The sequence below is a fragment of the Chironomus tepperi genome, unplaced genomic scaffold (assembly GCF_022539635.2).
Source record: "Chironomus tepperi strain 1889 unplaced genomic scaffold, CSIRO-AGI_Ctep_v1 contig_33, whole genome shotgun sequence".
NCBI classification, from domain to species: domain Eukaryota; kingdom Metazoa; phylum Arthropoda; class Insecta; order Diptera; family Chironomidae; genus Chironomus; species Chironomus tepperi.
The window spans coordinates 1,356,945-1,377,738 of NW_027226155.1; the positions used below are offsets into that span (position 1 = coordinate 1,356,945).

General features: G+C 29.5%; 3 protein-coding genes across 3 annotated transcripts; all 3 read left to right on the top strand.

Moving 5' to 3' along the window:
* The first annotated feature begins 2 nt into the window (after positions 1–2).
* Ctu1 (Cytosolic thiouridylase subunit 1) lies at positions 3–1,463 on the top strand. Its single transcript, XM_070645537.1, has 3 exons — positions 3–139; positions 193–598; positions 736–1,463. Exons 1-3 carry the CDS (start codon positions 92–94, stop codon positions 1,296–1,298), a joined length of 1,017 nt encoding a protein of 338 aa, XP_070501638.1. The 5' UTR covers positions 3–91; the 3' UTR covers positions 1,299–1,463.
* A 123-nt stretch (positions 1,464–1,586) lies between these two features.
* On the top strand, positions 1,587–3,354 carry LOC139094094 (uncharacterized). The gene is made up of 4 exons (XM_070645012.1): positions 1,587–1,746; positions 1,875–1,886; positions 2,097–2,191; positions 2,261–3,354. The coding sequence occupies exons 1-4, from the start codon at positions 1,637–1,639 to the stop codon at positions 2,806–2,808; spliced, it is 765 nt and encodes a 254-aa protein (XP_070501113.1). The 5' UTR covers positions 1,587–1,636; the 3' UTR covers positions 2,809–3,354.
* Positions 3,355–6,004: 2,650 nt separating this feature from the next.
* Positions 6,005–20,689, top strand: tok (tolloid-like protein 1 tolkin). Its single transcript, XM_070645793.1, has 13 exons — positions 6,005–7,041; positions 14,575–14,813; positions 15,136–15,952; positions 16,024–16,530; positions 16,590–16,729; positions 16,802–17,003; positions 17,408–17,767; positions 17,874–17,921; positions 18,016–18,127; positions 18,776–18,918; positions 19,025–19,541; positions 19,622–19,988; positions 20,054–20,689. Exons 1-13 carry the CDS (start codon positions 6,837–6,839, stop codon positions 20,474–20,476), a joined length of 4,080 nt encoding a protein of 1,359 aa, XP_070501894.1. The 5' UTR covers positions 6,005–6,836; the 3' UTR covers positions 20,477–20,689.
* The last annotated feature ends 105 nt before the right edge of the window (positions 20,690–20,794 follow it).

Below are 20,794 nucleotides of genomic sequence, written 5' to 3' on the forward strand. Positions count from 1 at the left end.
ATTGCACTGTACCACGAGGTAAACAAAAGGAATATTTACATCCAGAAAATTATTTTTTAATCTCAAAAATATACTTTAATTAATCTTAATCATGGTGGTTATGTGCAAAGCAAATTGTGGAAATAAAGCTGCATTGAAGGTAAATGATCAGTTGCTTAGTCATCACAGGAATTAATCAAAGATCAATTTTAGCGGCCAAAAACAGGTGATGTTTTATGCAAGGAATGTTTCTTTAAAGCTTTTGAGCTGGAAATTCATGAAACGATAACAAGAAATGAATTATTTAAAAGTGGTCAGCGAGTTGCGATAGCAGCAAGTGGAGGAAAAGATTCGACAGTTCTTGCTCATGTTATGAAAACCCTTAATGCAAGATACAACTACAATTTGAAGTTAATACTTCTGTCTATAGATGAAGGAATTACAGGATACAGAGATGACAGTTTAGAAACAGTTAAACAGAATCGCGATGACTATGAAATGGAATTAAAAATTCTTTCCTATGAGGAACTTTATGGATGGACGATGGACAGAATTGTTGAGCAAATTGGAAGGAGCAACAATTGTACATTTTGCGGTGTCTTTCGTCGTCAAGCTTTAGGTAATGTCCTCTTTATAGTTATATCCGCTAAAATGGAACATTTTATGATCTTCGTTAAATTTAACGAAACTGATTCAAAATATTAATGACCGTTACAATTTCCTGAGTTTATCACAGTATTTATGATTATTTTGTAGATAGAGGAGCAAGAATGTTGGAAGTAGATTGTTTGGCAACAGGACATAATGCAGATGATATTGCAGAGACAGTTATAATGAATATCCTTCGTGGAGATGTAGCAAGACTTCGACGATGTACAGATATTTGCACATCAGGAGGCGAGGATACAATTCCAAGAGTTAAGCCATTGAAATATACTTATGAGAAGGAAATTGTCATGTACGCACATTTTAAGAAGCTAGTTTATTTCTCCACTGAATGTATATTTGCACCTAATGCATATCGAGGACATGCTAGAGCATTTTTAAAGGATCTAGAGAAAGTCAAGCCATCAGTTATTATGGATATCATTCATTCCGGAGAACAGATGCAATTTAAAGATACTATAAAGAAGCAAATTCGCGGAACTTGTGAAAGATGTGGATTTACGTCGTCTTGTCAGCCTTGCAAAGCTTGTATCTTATTGGAAGGGCTTAATAGAGGTTTACCGAAATTAGGAATTGGCAAAAAGTCAAAGGGTGATCGTATGAAGGCACAACAAGATCTCGAGAAGCTGCATCGTGTTAAGAATGATTTTTAGACGTTACTAAAGAATTTAAAATCTTGCTAAAATTTCTGAACGCCTTCATAATCCATTAGAGATTCCACATAACGGGATATTATCATGTACAGTTTGTTATGATTTATGCGACAAATTAAATACAATTCTGTTACTATTTTTAATACATTATTTAAAGCATAAAAATCTGAATCTTTTAAATTGTCACAAAAGTTATTTCCAGACTATTTTCATACAAAAGTTTATGTTTATAAATCCGTACCGACATAACAGTAATCGATACGGGTATAATCTCTATTCCTTTAACAGTCGACCCCCTCTTGAGTTTATATTTTATTTTCATCAAAATTATATTTTTGATGGCACCGATCACAGGCCAAAGTAGGAAGCATCTTGCAAATTGCAGCTTACCAAATTGCCGTCAAGCAATATCGGAAAGTTGCAGTTTACACGTATTTCCAAATGAGAGGTGAGCTAAGTAAAGTTATCGTAATTGCGTAAATATTTAGTCGACATTTATCTTATAAGATTAACATAATACACCCTCAATATACTCAAACTAATCAGTTTTTATTATCATTATCTTTTATATTTTAGGGATCCACGAAGGTAAATAGGAACTAGAATTTAATTAATTTTTTCTCAAAAATGAGATCTAGTTTAATATGTGATGTGCCCACCATATTCAAATTTTGTCCGGATGTTTTAATGTTTATAAATAACTACATCTATTTATAGAATATTTATTGGATCAGTGTTTTATGATTCTATGTATGTATTTATCGTTTTAAAGCTGATTTTTTTTTTCTCTTCTCTTAGAAAACAGTGGATTAAGGTACTCAAAGTGGAGCGTGATGTACCACGACATTTTCGAATATGTAGCAAGCATTTCAAGCCGTCGGATTTCTTTCCACGTATGTTTTTCCATTTCCATCCATATTGAAACATGATTTAATGTGTTTATTTATACTTTTTATATTTAGGGCATCAAATGCAAAAGAAACTTATGTTAAGACCAACAGCAGTGCCCTCTGAAAATCTTCCGACTGAAATGACAAATTATTCGTCAACGGAGCGATCCGATTCGCCTGAAAATACAACGTCTTCATCATTTGTGTCGTTGGATCATACATCCGATTCGAATTCGGGACATATTATACCGACGACACAACAAGTCATCACAATTGCAAATAATAACAATATTATTAATAACAATAATCATCATCATAACGATTATCATCATCATCAGGATGAGGTGAAATTGAATCCCGATAATTATCAATATCATCCAACCACAACACCAATTGTTCAAACAACGACAATTGCAACTTCAGCGAGCTTTCAAGCGTCTACATATGAGACACTCTTGACACCACTATCAACGGTACCTTATCAAGAAATAACGGAAGAGCCGATGTATATGCTCTCAGATGGTACAGAAATCGACCGTAATCGTCTTTCAAGCGTATTAAATAGGGATGATTATGGTGATGGTACCATCACGTACGTAGTAAATTTTGTCGACTATTAATATACTTTTTTTCTAGTTTAAAGTGAAGAAGCTATATATGCATTGCTAATTGCATTTTTTATTTTATTATAATTATTATTATTATTATTATTATTTCATACAAATTTTATTTTATTGTTTGTTCATGTTTTGTGTTCAAGATTTAATACGATATAGTATCATCATCATCATCGTTGACGATGAAACGATTTATTTGCGTACTAACAAATTAGTTTAATTAATACATATTTTTTTATTATTGAATGTCGTTTGGACTAACTTATTTGTGCAAGAATTATTATAATTAATAACACTCTAACTAAAATTGAAAATTTACGGGAAAAACTTGTAAAGAAATCGAATTGTTGAGTCTTTGCCGGGAGGATAAACAAACTAGATATCCAATTATAGTGAAATTATTTTTCATACTCCTATTTCTATTAAAACAAATTACTTAAATTTAGTTTAATTTATAACGTATTTTTGGAATTCAAATTATGATTTGAATGTTTTTTAAGGAAAATTCGGAAACAAATTTAAATTACTATCTGTGGATATTCAAGGACATTAGATATCCACAGCAATCCATCTATCAAACACAACATTTGTGAACTTAATAAAGTAAAAAAAGCAATCAAAACAATGATTGACAAAGAATCAATCAAAATTGTTCAGTAATCCAACTTCATCTCAGTTCAGTTCAAATAATTTAAATTTTATAAAACCGTTAAATAGTATTCTAATTTCAAAAAATTTAAAAAATCCTTAAATTTCATCACAAAAATACGCCTTAGTCATCACTCTTTAGAACTTTCAATTGCAAAGGTCAAATTCGATTTTTTTTCCTGATCTACAAAAAAAAATATATTTTTATGTGTGCAATCATCATGCAAAAAGGATTATCTTAATCCGTGCATGAGACCTTCATTTTATATAATTTTTTTTTTTAGATTTTAAGGCTTAAAAAAATATATATGAAAAAAAAGTATAGAGGAGAAGTAAATTAGATTAAATGAGCTGCAATATGTCGAACAGATGTGCATAAAAAAATGAATTATTATTATTATTTAAATTTTTGTGTGTGTTTCACTTAGTAAAAAATTGAAAAAAAAAAGATTGTTTTATGTTCGTATATCTACCTATAGACTAAAATGGACGATTATATCTAGTTTAATTATAATTTATTTTTATTTTTTTGTTATCCACAAACTAAAAAACAAAAGTTTATTTTGAACAGAAAGTATCAAAGGTAATCAAATAAATGTGCAAATCAAACTTATTTAATATTTTATTATTATTATTATTTTATTAATATTTGAATAGGTCCAAAAATAGACTACAAAAAACTAAATGAATAATGTAAAGAAATGAACTTATTTTTTCATAGCACAAAGCTCAAGATTTTTTGTGGAGAAACGATTTTTATGATACAATAAACAAAAACAAAACAAAACAATGAATTTATACAATTATTTTAACTTTAGATTATAACTTGTTGCAGGGGCTACTTATCAGGTCAATCAATTAGTTCAGGTACAAAAAGTTTATAAAATTTTCCTAATTTGTTTAAAAAATTAAATTTAATTGCCGGAAAATCCCATTTTTAAACATTCCAAAAAGTCAACAACTATGCAACCTAGTCTACAATCACCATTTCCAGTCATTGCCTGTCTCGTCTGCTCCATTCTCTATGATTCTCAATAGAGAAGAAATAGGACGTTATCATCAATTCATTCATTCATTCACACAAATTTCTTTCTCAAAAAAATCGTACAGCGTCAACATTCCTTTTGTTGAGACTCAATGAGAAAAAAAAAATGCAAAAAATATGGTGCATTGAGAATATTTCGTTTATTAAGGATCACCATATGTCGCTGATTGTGACGACAGAAATTAAAAGAATTTTCATTCAATCTCATTTTCTTTGAAATATTATGCAGAATAAATGAATCGTTGAGATTTCTGCATGATTAATTAATATTCGGCTTTTTTTAAATTAAATTATTGTGTGCATAAAAGAATTTGGAAGTTCTTCTTAATTATTTATTGAGTTTGTTTAATATTGTGTCTGCTGTCTTCGAAGGATGAATTTAAAAATGAATTAAAGATTGAGATTTAAATTTGAATAGTTTGCTTCAATTAATGATAATAGGAGTGAATTTAAATTTCAAATTTAATTCCTTTTTAAAATTCAAGTTTTAAGATTTTTCAAACTCAGATTTTAAAAATTTGTTGCTTTTTCAATTTCAAAAAAGATTTAAAACCGACGTTAATTTTCATTGTTGCTCTTAAATCGATTGACGACGTTTCTTTCTCATTTTATCCATAACAATAATTCGTAAATCTGAATCAGTGTTTAGCAACCATTTATTTTTCACGGTACCCCTTGGTGATAAGACTCGACCGAAACTGCACACGGCATGTCCAAAAATTTTTGACGGCACTCAGGTTGCCCACCACTGATTTAAATTACATATAAATAGGTATAGATAAGACTAGGTCACACAGAGCATAATATACTTTAAGTGACACATTAGTGAGTAACCAATTAAAAACTCAAGGATGATAAGGTTTGGTATTAATGTAAGCTTTCGTTCCAATTATTCAGTAAGTTACAATGCATCCATGAGTCATGATTCACCATTGATATGTTCGGCCAGAGAAGTATGCGTCCCATAAAAGTCCAACTTAATTCAATTTGAGGCTCTCGATTCTATTCTTATTCTTCTTACATCGCTCATGATCCATTCTAACATCTTAAATTGACTAATTTTTAACTCCCGTCATTAAACTGTTACACTTAAGAAGTCGAATTATCTGAAATTCTTAAGTTTGTTAAATTTAATTTTTTATTTTAATTTAAAGATTTGAAATATCCTCGATTAAGACAGAACAGAACTGAAATAAAATGTTCAATAAATGAACTTAATTTATAAATTTTAAAAATTTGAATTAATTATGTTAAAATTCAACATAATTCCGATAACCCACCCCTTACAACAGTTTGTGATGCTTCCACATGCTTCATAATAATGCGCCATGTGATTTTTATTTGAGCGGAGAAAAGGAACCAACAAGTTGATGATGAGAATTTTCTCTCCATGCTCACTCATCATCATCATCATCATTTATGTTCTTTCGCCTTTTATTTTATTTTTTTCATGCATATATAAAATTTTACTCATGTTCTCAGTCTGCCTTCGACTGTCAAATTATTCTTACGTGTTCTGCAGAAAAATCTCTGTGTGTAAAATTAAAAAAAAAAAAATAATAATAAAGTGTAAAGTTAAGTGAGAGAAGGAGAGGGAGAGAGAGATAATAATTCTTATTAGATAACAGAATATAAATCTTATTTATCTTCAGCATAAATGCATGATTGAAAAATAAAAAAATAAAAAATAAATATTTTTATGAGTAATTTTTTTAAAAAAATAAATAAAAATAAATGGATAACAATAAAAAATCTTTATGATACCTGTGAGGATTTATTGAAAAGAGATTTGTGACACAAAATAATATAAAAAAAAAAGTGAAAAGAACGACTCATGACTTAAAACACAGTGAAATGCGAAGTGATAACGCAAGCTATTACCACCATTCACCCGTTTAGGGTTCAATAAATATAATTATTCATCATTCAGTGGCATTAAATTATTTAAAATACAAATTTTTTTAATCTTCTCTGTTTGTTCCTCCCCATTTACGACATTCACGGTCTTTCGAACACACATTAAGACATAATAAATAATAAATGAAATTAATAAATCTTTTTAAATTATAATAATAATAATAATCATAATAATTGCCAGTGCATTGTTGTGTATTAGATGCGACTCTCCGACTCGATACGATATGAATTTTTAAGCAACGAAGAGGAAAATTGTAATAAATAGGGAAATCATCTATATGTTGATATTTCATTATCAAAACCATAGCAGGAAGTCTCATATAGTTGAGTCGAGACTCATGAAAGAAATTTGTGTTTTCGGTGATGCTTAAAATTTTTATGTGAAAAAAATATTAATATATAGCAAGAAGCAGCATAAACAATGACGAGTTTGAATTTTAATTTAATTATTTTAACCATAATTTTTATGACATCAACAAATTGTTCAATTATTAATGAACATGTGAAGCATACGAAAAATTTATTGTCCTCACACAAGTTCACGATTGAGGATTTAATAACAACTAATTTCCCTTATGCTGATCCTCGTACCGATGCACAATATGATATGGATCCATGTAAATCAGGTGAGCTAATGTTTTATTCTAATTTATTGAATTTTTGTGTATAATTCACTGATGTTACCGAACAGACAAAGAGCAGGCTTATGAGTATGCTCACAAAACTAAGCATACTCTACTATAGTGATTGAGTATACTCATGAATATGCTCATTGTCTGTTAGGAATTGATCAATTCTACATCAGTCGCGAAAGAGTCCAAGATGGGCAAAGCCAGGGTGGAGTGTTCAATGGGAGGTCTGGGAACTGTATTCAATATTTCAAACAAAAACTGCCGCACACAACCCCTTCCCTCCTTTCTACCAAAATTGTCTGGAGTACACCATAATTACATAATAATGGCTTCATCCAGAGAGAGCCTGAAGCTATGTGACCAAAATATGATTTAAATAAGGAACAACAGATTTCTTTGAAGTTTCTGTACGATACGTACCCCAGAGTCGTATCAATAAATGAAAAGTAATAATCAAATTCATTGGAATTTGCGAAATTTGTAAACAAAATGATGTCGTCAATTATGCATAGAGTATTAAAATTAGTTTACGTTTGAGGGTTGTTCACACATTAAGTACGTTAGGCAATAAGACACAACCTCCTCACAGACAGAAAATCGTAGACCGTATTCTTCAGAATGCAAACTTTAGAATTATTTTGAAAGATCAAGTCACTCATTATGTTTAGATTGAATACGAAGCTCTGCTCTTATATAGAATCAGAGCTCGAAATCGACTCAGCTTTTGTATCGAAAAGTCGACTCAACTTCATATAAAATTGTAGTAGACTTCGAGATATTTGAAAATTACATGACAACATATAAGAAGGTCCTACCGATGATTCATAAAATATTGATTCTGTAAAATGATTCATATTTATGATCGTAGATTATCCATTATGATTGTTGTAAATGGGAAAATTTGGATATTTGACAACTTTAATTAAATTACACATAAAATTACAAGATTGTATAGATAAATTGAATTTAACCAGTGATTTTACAGGCATTACTAGTAACAAATCATTTAATTAACCTAGTAATTTTCCAGATATGAATCAAATGGCAATGAAAACAGTTTCAATTATTTTGGAATATCTTGCTTCCTATTAATAATGAAAAGTTATTGCTTTTATTAATCTGTTCCAATTTCCATTTACAACTAGACTGCAATATTTTCATTAATGGAAAATCTACGACTTTTGACAATTTTGATTTTAAATAGCTAGTGAGCTTCACATCGTTAACGAGAATAATTCGGTTTAGAGTGGTTTAGCTGATAAAATTCAATAAATGATTACACAAAGTAATATTTTTAATTAAGCTGAATTTATAAAAATTATTTAGTTAAGTTGATTAAGCATTCCAGATTAATACATCAGGAAATCAAATCATAAACACTTTTGATATTTTGTCAACAATCCAGATTAATACATCAGGAAATTTAATTTTAAATATTTTTGAATTTTCATAGTATATGAAATGATTCCTAAATCTTCCTATTCCTTATTGTTCCTTAGAGTTCTTTGAGAATTCCATTCAAGTCTGATTTGTTTCTTGAAGATAAGATAAGTGCAACCTAACAGAAGTGTTGAATTGAACTTGTGTGAAGCCTTTCACTTTAGTTATTGAAAGGATTATTTCTTTTATCGATAATATCTTGTTCAATAATAGATTTTCTTGTAGTTGAATGTCAGTAGTCTAGTTTATTTTTATTAAAGTAAACTAGATATATTGATCTTTAAATTCAACTGAATGAGTGATGTTTAAGCAGAATTTGAATGAATTATCTAAGTGATATAGAGTGTAATTAGTCGAACGTAGTAATGATGCTCAATAGTGACAAATACAGACCATAAGGAAAGTCTCGGTTTCGAAAATTTTTTAAACCAGAACTTGAAGTCTACTTTTTGGATAGAATAGACAGATTGAGTCGACTCGACTTCATACAAATTTCAAGTTAACTTCAAAGTCTGATTGAAACCAAGACTTTGACAAAAACAAGATTTTAGATCTAGGCATAAACTGTTATAATCTTCAAATCTGTCTATGAAATCAAAAGTTTAAAAATGTATTCAAACTCAAAAAAATATCTATTTCAAAATGGATCTATTTATCATTGAAATGAATATCTTCCTAAACTTAGTTATCTTTAGATTAGAGATATAATTTAAATTCATAAAAAACACGAAGAGATAACAAGAAAATCACTAAAAAACATAAATTAAAATGTTAAACAAATTTGTAATCCCCTGAAAAACTTCACCAAAGTAAAAGAAGTAACATGAACCCTGAAAAGTAATGCAACAAATTCTTATCATTTTTACATTGAGATTATTTGTAACACATTCTATAATTAATGACCTACAATTCCCCAACAACTCTTTTTGCTCTCATATTTATGTCTTAATATTTCAAAAGTTTACGATTTTTTAAATACTCAAGAGTTCAGAAACTGATTCAACTCCTTTACTGTTCCACATGTGTAACAGAATAGAAAAAAATGTTGAAGGAATTTTCTTCTTCACATTCGTAAAAATCGTGCACAATCATTTCATATATCTCCCCTTTTTTTACAGTATTCCTTGTTACTATAGATAGGCATTTGAAATGACAATAATTCAATTTTAATTATACTTTTAAAAGCACATAAAAATTTGTCATATATAGACAAAAAAACAAAACCTGGAGCATTATTTTCGTTGAATAATTAACCCAATTTTTTGGTAGTCCTTTATAGAATATCCTCTTCTTTCAGTATGTGGATGTAAATGCAAAGGGTCTCTAGTTATATTATTGAATTTTTAATAGTCGTAAAATGATATTTTTTTTCATTCTATTTGATGACTATGATAAAAAAAATATACCTAATGTAAGAGATGAAGTAAAATAAAAGTAAAGAGGGAAATAATTTTTGGATATGAGACTATTTTTTGTGTGTGTGCTTCTTGTTGTTTTTTTTTTTTGCATAAAAAGAGATTTGGTAGGATGAAAATTAATTAATTTGATTAAGGTTTTAATTTATATTTATGGAGATTTTTTAGTATTCTAGCTCTATTGATATAAGTTTCAGCATAAATTTTTATAATATCAAGAGTCCTCCTATTAAATTTAATCTTGTTTAGGGCTGTTTTATGTTCATTACCTAAAAATACTTGACTTTGATTTTAATTGGAATTTTAACGGATATTTGAATTTTAAACTCTTTTGCATCACTTGAATTATTTCGAAATAATTAAGTACGTTAAAATTTATAGCAAATCAGAATTTTTGAATTTAAAATTCTTTTGCATCACTTGCATTATTTTAAATGAAGTTCTTAAATTTAGGATCTTAGGAGCTTGGAGCTTGTGTTTCAGGTCTGGAAGTTACCTTTACAAAATAAGTTAACTATCTCGTTATAAATTTTATAGCAAATCCAAATTTTTGAATTTTAAATTCTTTTGCATCATTAGAATCACTTCAAATTAATTAAATACGTTAAAATTTATCTCAAATCTAATAAATGTATCATAAATTTTATAGCAAGAATTTTATCAAAAACCATTTCGAGCAATTTATTAGAAAGCTTTAACATAACTGACTCAAATTATTATCATTCTCATACTACCGACTATGCATAAGAAAATTTGAATCTTTTAAATAATTACTCGGAAAATCTTCCTGTATTAAATGCGAGGAAAGTATACGAGCAAGAAAATTCCAAAACTCCTTAAATTTATCTTGATAAACATCATAAAATATAGTACGTTCAAGAAGATAAAATAAGTAAAAAGCATAAAACAATCAATCTTTAAAATTTTCTCACAGCATAAAAAGGATCTGACAGCTCGTATAGTCAAAGAATATTTTTTTTTTCTTCATTAGATCAATAAATTTTAATTATTTGTTTTCTTTTTATATAGAATTTGAGAAAATCACTTTAATAACGCCTTAATGATCCATAAAGATTTAGTTCAAGGACACCGTAATCGCATTTTACTCTTTGATACTATTTTTTTATCGAGAGGAATTTAAATGCTGCATGAGAAAATTTTTCAGTGCATACTGAGAATGAATGATATTTTAGATTTAATTATGACTTGGTGACTGAAATTTGAATTTTTAACGATTTTTCAAATGAATATTTAATGTTCAGAGGTTTAAATTTGTATGAAATCTTATACTTCACAAGTGATAGCAGAAATTTTTTTTGAAAACTTTGATCGGTTTATATCAAATTGAAACGAATTCAACTCAACTCCGATCTCTGGAGAATCTAAATTCGTCAAAAATTTCAAATTTCAAAAGATTTCAAATTAAAAAAAGTCGTTACATTTTAAAAATCTCAAACTGCACAACTTCCTTAATTTTATTATAAAATTAAAGCGCATCAGTAATTCCATCCGTCATCTAAAAGCGATGAATTTATGCTTTAGTTCTCTCAAAGATCCGATTCGAAATATAAATTCTTCAGAACTTTTATCCAACTTGCAACTCTTAATAAAATTATGAATGAGTTTGCACATTCATAAAGAGAAATTCATTCTCTATTTCGAAAATGTATTTTCAAAAGTAAAGAAAACGAACTCAAAACTTTTTTCATTTTTCCTCCAAATATTTAAAATATAAACCATATACATATAAACGAGATGTATACCTTCATCATAAGCAGAGTAATTTCTTTTAAATGTTCACCAACAAACATTTCGCAGGTGTTTAAAAAAATTTAAATAATTATTTTTTTCTCTTTTTTTATTCCCGAAGTTTATTCTTTGCCGAATATTTTTAATTGCTATTTATTTTACTTAACTTTTTTCTTCTTCGTTTACACTTCTTAATTTTTATTTACACACATTTTCATTGATTTTCCCTTCATCTGTTCTGTGTTAAAGAAAAATTTTCCACATACAAAAACTTTTAATGCTATCGACTTATCCTTCTTCGTAAATTTTAATTAGTGAATATTCTGTAATCAGCCTAACATATTATTCCTTTGTGATTTTCTTCATTCCCTTCTCTGATGATTTTTCATTAAATTTTCAGATATGAATATATTACTAACATATTATATATCCACACAGATACGAAGATGATGTGAAAATAGTTGGAAAAATCTTTAAACTCATTTTCTTTGATTTTATGCTGTGTAATTTAGTTGATTACTTAGATTAATTTTTTAGAAATTTAACGAATTGTTTGCATTTGAATTTTTATTAACAAAAAACAAGTTGATCTGGAATTTTTCAAATTTCATTCATTTTTGCTTAATTTAATTACTTACCTTTAATCAATTACGTTTGTTTGATGTACAAAGTCTCATTCCACCTCTTAATCTTATTGAATTAAGCAGTATTTCCTTGATTAAATTAAAATGTTTAAGAAAAAGATTTTCATCAAAAATAATGTCAAAGGGTAAACTGCTAAGATTTTGAAGAAAAATCTGACACAATTTAAATTTTATTCGTTAAACATAAATGATCAACATTAATAATGTAGAAAATACAATAAACGAGTAAGGGACATTAAATTAAGGAAAATTTATAGATGTACAATATGTTAACATTATAAAAATAAATATTGAAATTTTCTCGTACTTACAGATTTTCCGCGTTCTGTTTATATTTGTTTTTCTAAGAAAACTTACATTTATTTTCACTATACAAAGTGATATTCAAACATTTAATATTTGCATTATTGATAATGCAAAATCATTACATTTATCAATGTTTTTACATTTCAGTAAATACATATTTAACCTTCAAGCATGCATCGTAGGAAAGCTTTGATTAAATAAATTCTAAAAGGATGATGATAAAATTCAAATAAAAAGTCGTAATAATATTAAAATAAACAAAAGAAGAGTTACTGAAATTTATCACATTGTACACGTCTTTAGATTTTAACTTATGCTACTTCTCTTGTAAGAAAGATTTAAAACCTAAATGTGGTTTTTAAGCTCTGTGCGGTTCATGTAAAGAGGAAATTAAATTTTAAGAAATTTTCCCTTTTTCGAAGCGAATTTTAAAATCCTTTTTGCGTTTCTTGAGTGATTATTCCGAGTATTTGTTGTGTTGAGCTATAAATTTATTGTTATAAATAAATCCATGAGACTGTAAAGTGGATAGAAATTGTTACAAAATTAATGTTGGGTTTTATAAATTTTTAACGGTAAATTAATTTTTAAAATCTAATAAATTGTTTCAAAACCTCATAATTTCCCCTTAAAACCATTCAAATGTTTACAATTTGAAAAGTTTCCGTTAGAAATTTAATGAATTCTAAAAAGGATTTACACAGATGATTAACTATGTGAAAATGACTTTATCCAATTTCAATTAAAATTCAATAACAATAAAGTAACAATGATAAATTGAAATAGCATAAAAAATTGAGAGCATCGCAAAAAAACGTGTTCAGGTGTTAATTTAATATGCATAATAATGATAGTAGTATTTTTTGCCACAACATAACACGGTAATATTGTCATCAATAAATGTATAATGTTGTGAATCTACAATGTGTGCACTTCGATTTATTGACTACATAATGCATAATCGCGGATTAAAAGCATGCCAAAATACAAAATAAATTGTGGGAAAAAAGAGAGTCCAATGAAAATAATTTAAGGACATAACATGCGGGGTAGGAGGATGTACATACACGAAAAAAGGGATTTTTAATTACAAGATTTATGAACTTTCATTTAATGTGGTTTCACTGAATATGAATTATGGATTTAAAGCCTTTATATGTGATATAGTTTGTCTGCTGCATGTGGTTAAATGAATTTCTCTGCGTTTACGCGAAAATGAATACGAATCTGTTATTGAAAATTAATTTTAAAGTTTGTTCTAAATTAGAGAATAAACACCATTTAATAGAGCATTCTGATAGATGCTTTGCTACATGGTTGGTACAATAAATGAAAAAAGTTCGGTAAAATTTCAAATTTGAAGAAAGTAAACTTTGAAATTAAAAATAACTTTAAATTTCGAAATTTGAATGCTCAATTTGATTTGAAATTAAAAAAGAACCAAAAATTAAATTTTGAACTGAAAAATTCGTTAATTTTTGAAAAAGATTCAAACTTCTAAATATTTTGAATTTCAAAATTCGTTAAATTTTGAAATTTGAAAGTTCGTTAAAAACTGAAGATTTCTTTAAATTTTAAACAAAACAACAATTATTTAAATTAAAATCAATGCTTACTGAGCGTTCAAGCCACTAAAAAGCACTTATTCATTATTTTATGCAAAATACACTCTCATTACTATCTTTTTCATCTCATCAACATAAAGTGTGTGCGTACAACATAAACCAGAAACAATGAAAATTTTCCCCCAACGTTCCTTTTCATAACTTTTCCATTTGCAAAACAATTTAAATGATTACATATTATATATTTTTTTGCTAGCTGTTTACGATATTTGTAATTAATTTAATTGAGGTTAAGAGGTCGTCATATGTTTTTTCATAGCTATCAACAAAAAAATTGTCAAGAGATGTAGAATATGATCTGTTTCATGTAAATTTAATAAATGACATTGTGTGTTTTCATTTTATTAGGACAATTTCTTGGAGACATTGCACTGCCTGATACAAATTATGAAAGTGAATATGATTTGAAAAGGAGTAAAAGTACACAACAAGAACTTGAGAAGCTTAAAAAGGAAGTATATCTTGAGGGCTTACAAGTCGAAGAGGAAGGATTAACAGACGTTTTACGGAAGAAAATCAAACAAGCAATAACGATTGAGAATAAAGAGACAAAACGAACCGATGATAAAATATTAAATGAAGCGTTGGTAAGCAGCAATAAATTTTGTTCTCATTTTCAAGTATCTATCCCGAGCGACATATGAAATAATTGTGACAACATCACAGCAACGACAGTGCTTCCTAACAACATTGTTTCCTCATGTGATTCTGTCCTCTGGATCTTTTTATTTACTCTTTTTTACTTCAGGATTAAAGTGTACCGAAGTTCAAAATTTGAACTTCTCTTTTGAATTTTGAACTTTCATTACTTTTTAAATCCTGATTGACCGTTATTTTATTTGTAAACATAATTTTTCATGTATCACTCGGTCTTAATATTGTTTTACACTATCCATTTTACAACCATAGGAATCATCAAGCAACGAAGCAACAAAATCCTCAATCCCTTATAAAATTCATCATCAAGCACAGCACTTGTCGACGGATATTGAATTTGAACCGGAAATTAATGCAACAGTAATTGAAAACAATGAGAATATAATTCTTAATTTATCACAGCACAGCAATCAGACATCTTCAAAGACAAAATTGTTGAGTGAAAAAGTCAATAAGACGAATTCTGAAAATTTCACATTGAGAAATATTGATGCAAACAAGATACAATCGAATACAAAAGATATTGTTGATGATGATGGGGATAATATAGTGCTGAATAGCTATCGTAAAATTGTACCAGCAACTTCAACGCCTATTCCGAGAACGACACTGCCAAATATATATTCAAACTCAGGCGGTAATGCTGGAAATATAGATAATGTTCAAATTTTAAGCATTGAAGGAAATAATCGAAAGCGACATCGGAATAGACGACAAAATAAACAAAAGTCAAATGTGACTGTTCAAAATGCAAAAGATAATTATGAGGCAAAGGTTGCTCGATTACGTCATGAATTGACTAGACCATCCGAATCACCTCCTGAAAAACAAGTTAAATCAAAACAACTTGATAAGCGTACCAAGAAACATAAAAAGAAGGCATCGGAACTCAAACTTTCTGATATTTTTGCAACGCAACAGGATGCAACTGTTGATTTATCGTCATCAGTACATCATCGTGTGACTCGTGCTGCAACAGCCAAAAAAGACAGAATATGGGATTTTGGTGTCATTCCATATGAAATTGATGCTAATTTCAGCGGTGCACACAAAGCTTTATTCAAACAAGGTAAAATATTGTTTATTTACTCAAAGAATTCCGACTAATTACAGAATTTACTATTTTCGACATATTCACAGCAATGAAACATTGGGAAAACTTCACATGCATAAAATTCGTTGAACGAAATCCAATTGATCATCCTAATTACATTGTTTTCACTGAACGTCAATGCGGTTGCTGCTCATTCGTTGGCAAACGAGGACAAGGTCCACAAGCAATATCTATTGGCAAGAATTGTGATAAATTTGGTATTGTTGTTCATGAATTGGGACATGTAGTGGGATTCTGGCATGAACATACACGACCGGATCGTGAGAATCATGTTGTTATTAATAAGCCAAATATAATGACGGGACAGGAATATAACTTTAATAAATTAACTGAAGAGGATGTTAATTCATTAGGTCAGCCATACGATTATGACTCAATTATGCACTATGCCAAAAATACATTCTCAAAGGGAACATATCTTGAAACAATTCTTCCAATTGATATACCCGGTAAAAAACGTCCTGAAATAGGTCAGAGAATTCGATTAAGTGAAGGGGATGTATCGCAAGCAAATCTACTCTACAAATGTCCATGTAAGCTGCTAATTTGGTCAATTAAGCAATAAATTTTAATTTAAAAATCTCTTTTTTAGTGTGCGGACGAACATTCCAAGAAAATTCTGGTTCATTTACATCGCCTAGCTATTACATATCTACAAACGAGCCGGAACGATGTGAATGGAGAATTACAGCAACTCACGGTGAACGAATTGTTCTCAATATAACCGATTTAGTAAGACATAATTTGACTAAAATGCAATTGACATTTTTATACCATTTATGCTTTTTGTCTACGCCCACATAGGACATTTTTAAATCAGATAATTGCCGTAGTGACTACTTAGAGATTCGAGACGGATACTGGCACAAGTCACCGATACTTGGACGATTTTGTGGAAGTGGAAAAGTCAATGAACTCATTACGACAACTGGATCGAGAATGTTGTTGACTTTTGTCAGTTCCTTGCAACAACCAGGAATGAGAGGCTTTGCTGCAGCTTACGAGGGTATGAATGTTGATTTAATTCTGGATATTCTATACAGCAATACACCGAAATATTTAAATGAGATTTTATTCATTATGGAAGAGAAATAAAATGTCCTTTAAAATTTTTTAATGACATTTCCGAGCACACTTCTGTTGTGGAAATGCGGTTATGTGTTTAACTTGGCACATTGAATATTTATTTAATGATTTTAAATGTTTGACAATTAAAAAGCTTTAAAATATACGTTGAAAATTTGAAATTCAAAGAAGTTCAAAATAGTTCAAAACTCAAAAAATCCGTTAAAATTTCAAAAATTAAAAAGCCGTTATTTTTGTTAAGAGTCAAAATCATATTAAATATGAAATGCGCTTTATTTCCACTTGACAAATTACTTAATCGACATAAATTTCTCCCCCAAACAGCAATATGCGGCGGTGAAGTGGATCTAGAAACAGGCGGAAGACTTGAATCACCAAATTATCCACTCGAATATTTACCAAGTAAAGAATGCATATGGAAAATTACAGTTCCGAGAGAATACCAAGTTGCGCTACACTTCCAATCATTTGAAGTTGAAAATCATGATAATTGCGTTTATGATTATGTGGAAGTGAGAGACGGTGATACACCCGATTCAAGATTAATTGGCGTTTTTTGTGGCTACAAAACTCCACCTGACATGAGATCTTCCTCAAATAAACTATTTGTTAAATTCGTATCTGATGGTTCCGTACAAAAAGCTGGATTTTCAGCGACCTTTATGAAAGAGGTTGATGAGTGTGGTGAGTTAAATTTTTTTGATTGCCCTAAAGTTTGCAGCAACCGACCGATATCAATTTTAATGTATATAAAAAAATAACAATCTATCCCTGTTTTTCTACATTTCAGAATTAAATGAACATGGATGTGAACACGAGTGTATTAATACATTGGGTGGTAGGTATTCCTTCCTGAAAAAAAACTAAACAAAAAATATAAAAATTCTTCACATCAATTAATCAAAATTTTTTCATTTTTTTCTCTCGTGTAGGATACGAATGTTCATGTCAGTTAGGCTATGAATTACACAGTAATAAAAAATCTTGTGAGACTGCTTGTGGAGGTATTTTAGATGCATCAAATGGTACCATTTATTCTCCAAGGTTGGTGAGATAACATTTATGTTGTGCAGTCAAGGGATTGCGATTGTCAATTTTTGAAGTAATATGTCAATCTTGTTTTTGGAAATCAAGAGAGGCTTCAATTGCTTATTCTACTTTTCGATAGCATGGTTAACAACATCTGCAACTCTGTTATACTTTGATTCAATTATCCGACTCTATCCAATCGGAGTTTGACTCAATTATCCGACTAGATTTTTGACTTAGGTAGCTATCCGACTAGGGATTGGTTCAATTATCCGACTAGAGTTTGACTCAATTGCGCAACTAGAGTTTGACACAATAGTCCGACTAGATTTTGGCTTAATTATCCGATTAGACTCGATTATCCGACTAGAGTTTAACTCAATTATCCGACTAGATTTGGACTCATGTAGCTATCCGACTAGGGTTTAGTTCAATTATCCGACTAGAGTTTAATTCATTTATCCGACTAGATTTTGGCAAAACTATCAAATTAGAGTTTGATTCAATCTCCTGATGCACCACTTTATACTTCACAGTGCCCAAAAACACGATAGACATTAATGAACAATCCCTTGAACATAGTTTGAAAGACTAGTTTTATTGCTTAAAAGCATTATTGTTAAATGTGACATTTTTCATTCTTTATCGTCATCATATTTATAGTTTTCCACGTGAATATCCGATAAATAAGGAATGCGTTTGGGAAATAATAGCACCTGAAAATCATAAAATCACATTGAATTTCACTCATTTTGATTTGGAAGGCAATGCATTTTATCAGCCAGCAGCTTGTGAATATGATGCAGGTGAGTTGTGTATCGAGTATAAAAAAAATAAATATAAAATTTATATGAAATGCAAATAGGTATGAAAAATTAAATTTATTGAGACATGATACAAACTACATTTCAGTCACCGTATATTCAAAAATGAATGACGATTCATTGAAGAAGCATGGCGTATTTTGTGGCAGTAAAGTACCTAATTCAATTACAAGTGAAGGAAATATATTGCGAATAGAATTTAAATCGGATAAGACTATACAAAAAACGGGTTTTGCTGCAGTTTATTTGACAGATGTTGATGAATGCTCTGAGAATAATGGTGGATGTCAACATGAATGTAGAAATACTTTAGGATCGTACCAATGTTTTTGTCATAATGGCTTCACGCTGCATGATAATGGACACGATTGTAAGGAGGGTGGATGTAAATTTGAAATAACTTCACCAAATGGTCATATCTCGTCGCCAAACTATCCTGACTTTTATCCACCACAAAAGGACTGCATTTGGCATTTTACAACAACACCCGGTCATCGAATTCGCTTAGTCTTTAATATATTTGAAATTGAACCCCATCAAGAGTGCGCATACGACCATGTTGCAATTTATGATGGAAATTCTCCTGATAGTCACAGTTTGGGAAGGTAATTATTCACGATTAATGTCAACTGCCTAAATAAATACAACATAAAATCCCTTTTTCTTATTCTATATCCTTTGACAGATTTTGTGGTTCAAAATTACCGCACCCCATTTCATCTTCAACAAATTCAATGTATATGATTTTTAATTCTGATGCTAGTGTTCATCGTAAAGGATTTTTTGCAACACATTCAACGGTTTGTGGAGGACATTTACAAGCAACAAATAAATTAAAACATATTTATTCGCACGCAAAATATGGCGATCAAATATATGAGGGTTCCGACTGTGAATGGGTCATTGAAGCAACACGGGGTCGTAATATCCAAATTACATTTACGTCCTTTGAGATTGAAGAGGAAAAGACTTGTGCTTATGACTATCTCGAAGTCTATAGTGGCGTTGATGATTCGTCTGGTCGTTTACATGGTAGATTCTGTGGAAATGCAGTAAGTAACATACAAACATGTTTTTGTTGACATTTTATATTTAATTTGATTCCATTTCCAAACAGCTTCCATCAGACATAATCTCAGAACATGAAGAATTAATGATTCGATTCCATTCTGATGATTCGATGGGATTCAAAGGATTTGTACTGTCATATTTGGCAGTAGATCCATTTCCTGGCCCCGATGACAATTCCGAAAATGTTGAGGAAGAAGAAAGTGCCGAAGTTGAACCGACATACTTTCCAGGCTATTACGCTGGAGGATCTTTACGAGTCAATCAACGAAAAGATGATGATTATGAGGAGCCTGAAGAAGTCTATAAGAAAAAGCCAGAAGAAACCGAAGACCTGGATGAAGATTTAGTTACCGACAATGAGGATAATCATATCTTTAATTCTAATCGAATTAATAAAGAAAATAGTCGAATAGTTGAGAACAATAAGAAGAAAAATGTTGAGGATGATGATGATGAAGATGTCGATTGAACAGGATTTTAGAGTAATAACATTCTAGGTTACTTCATTAAGTGGTTTTGATCTCTTAATTCTATTTTGTCTCTCTCTTATATCAATTAATGATTCCATTCATATCCTTCTATCTTCCTATAAAATGAATAAATGTAATGTAATGTGTGAAATCTCTACAGAAATTTAAACTAACTATCTATGATAATAAAAATTTAATAATATTTAATGAAATCTTTAAAAATTCTTGTCATTTTCTTCTATTTACAGCCATTTACAGCTTAAATAAATTACATTCTCATTAAATTCAGAAATCCGTTAAATATAATCTCAACGAAC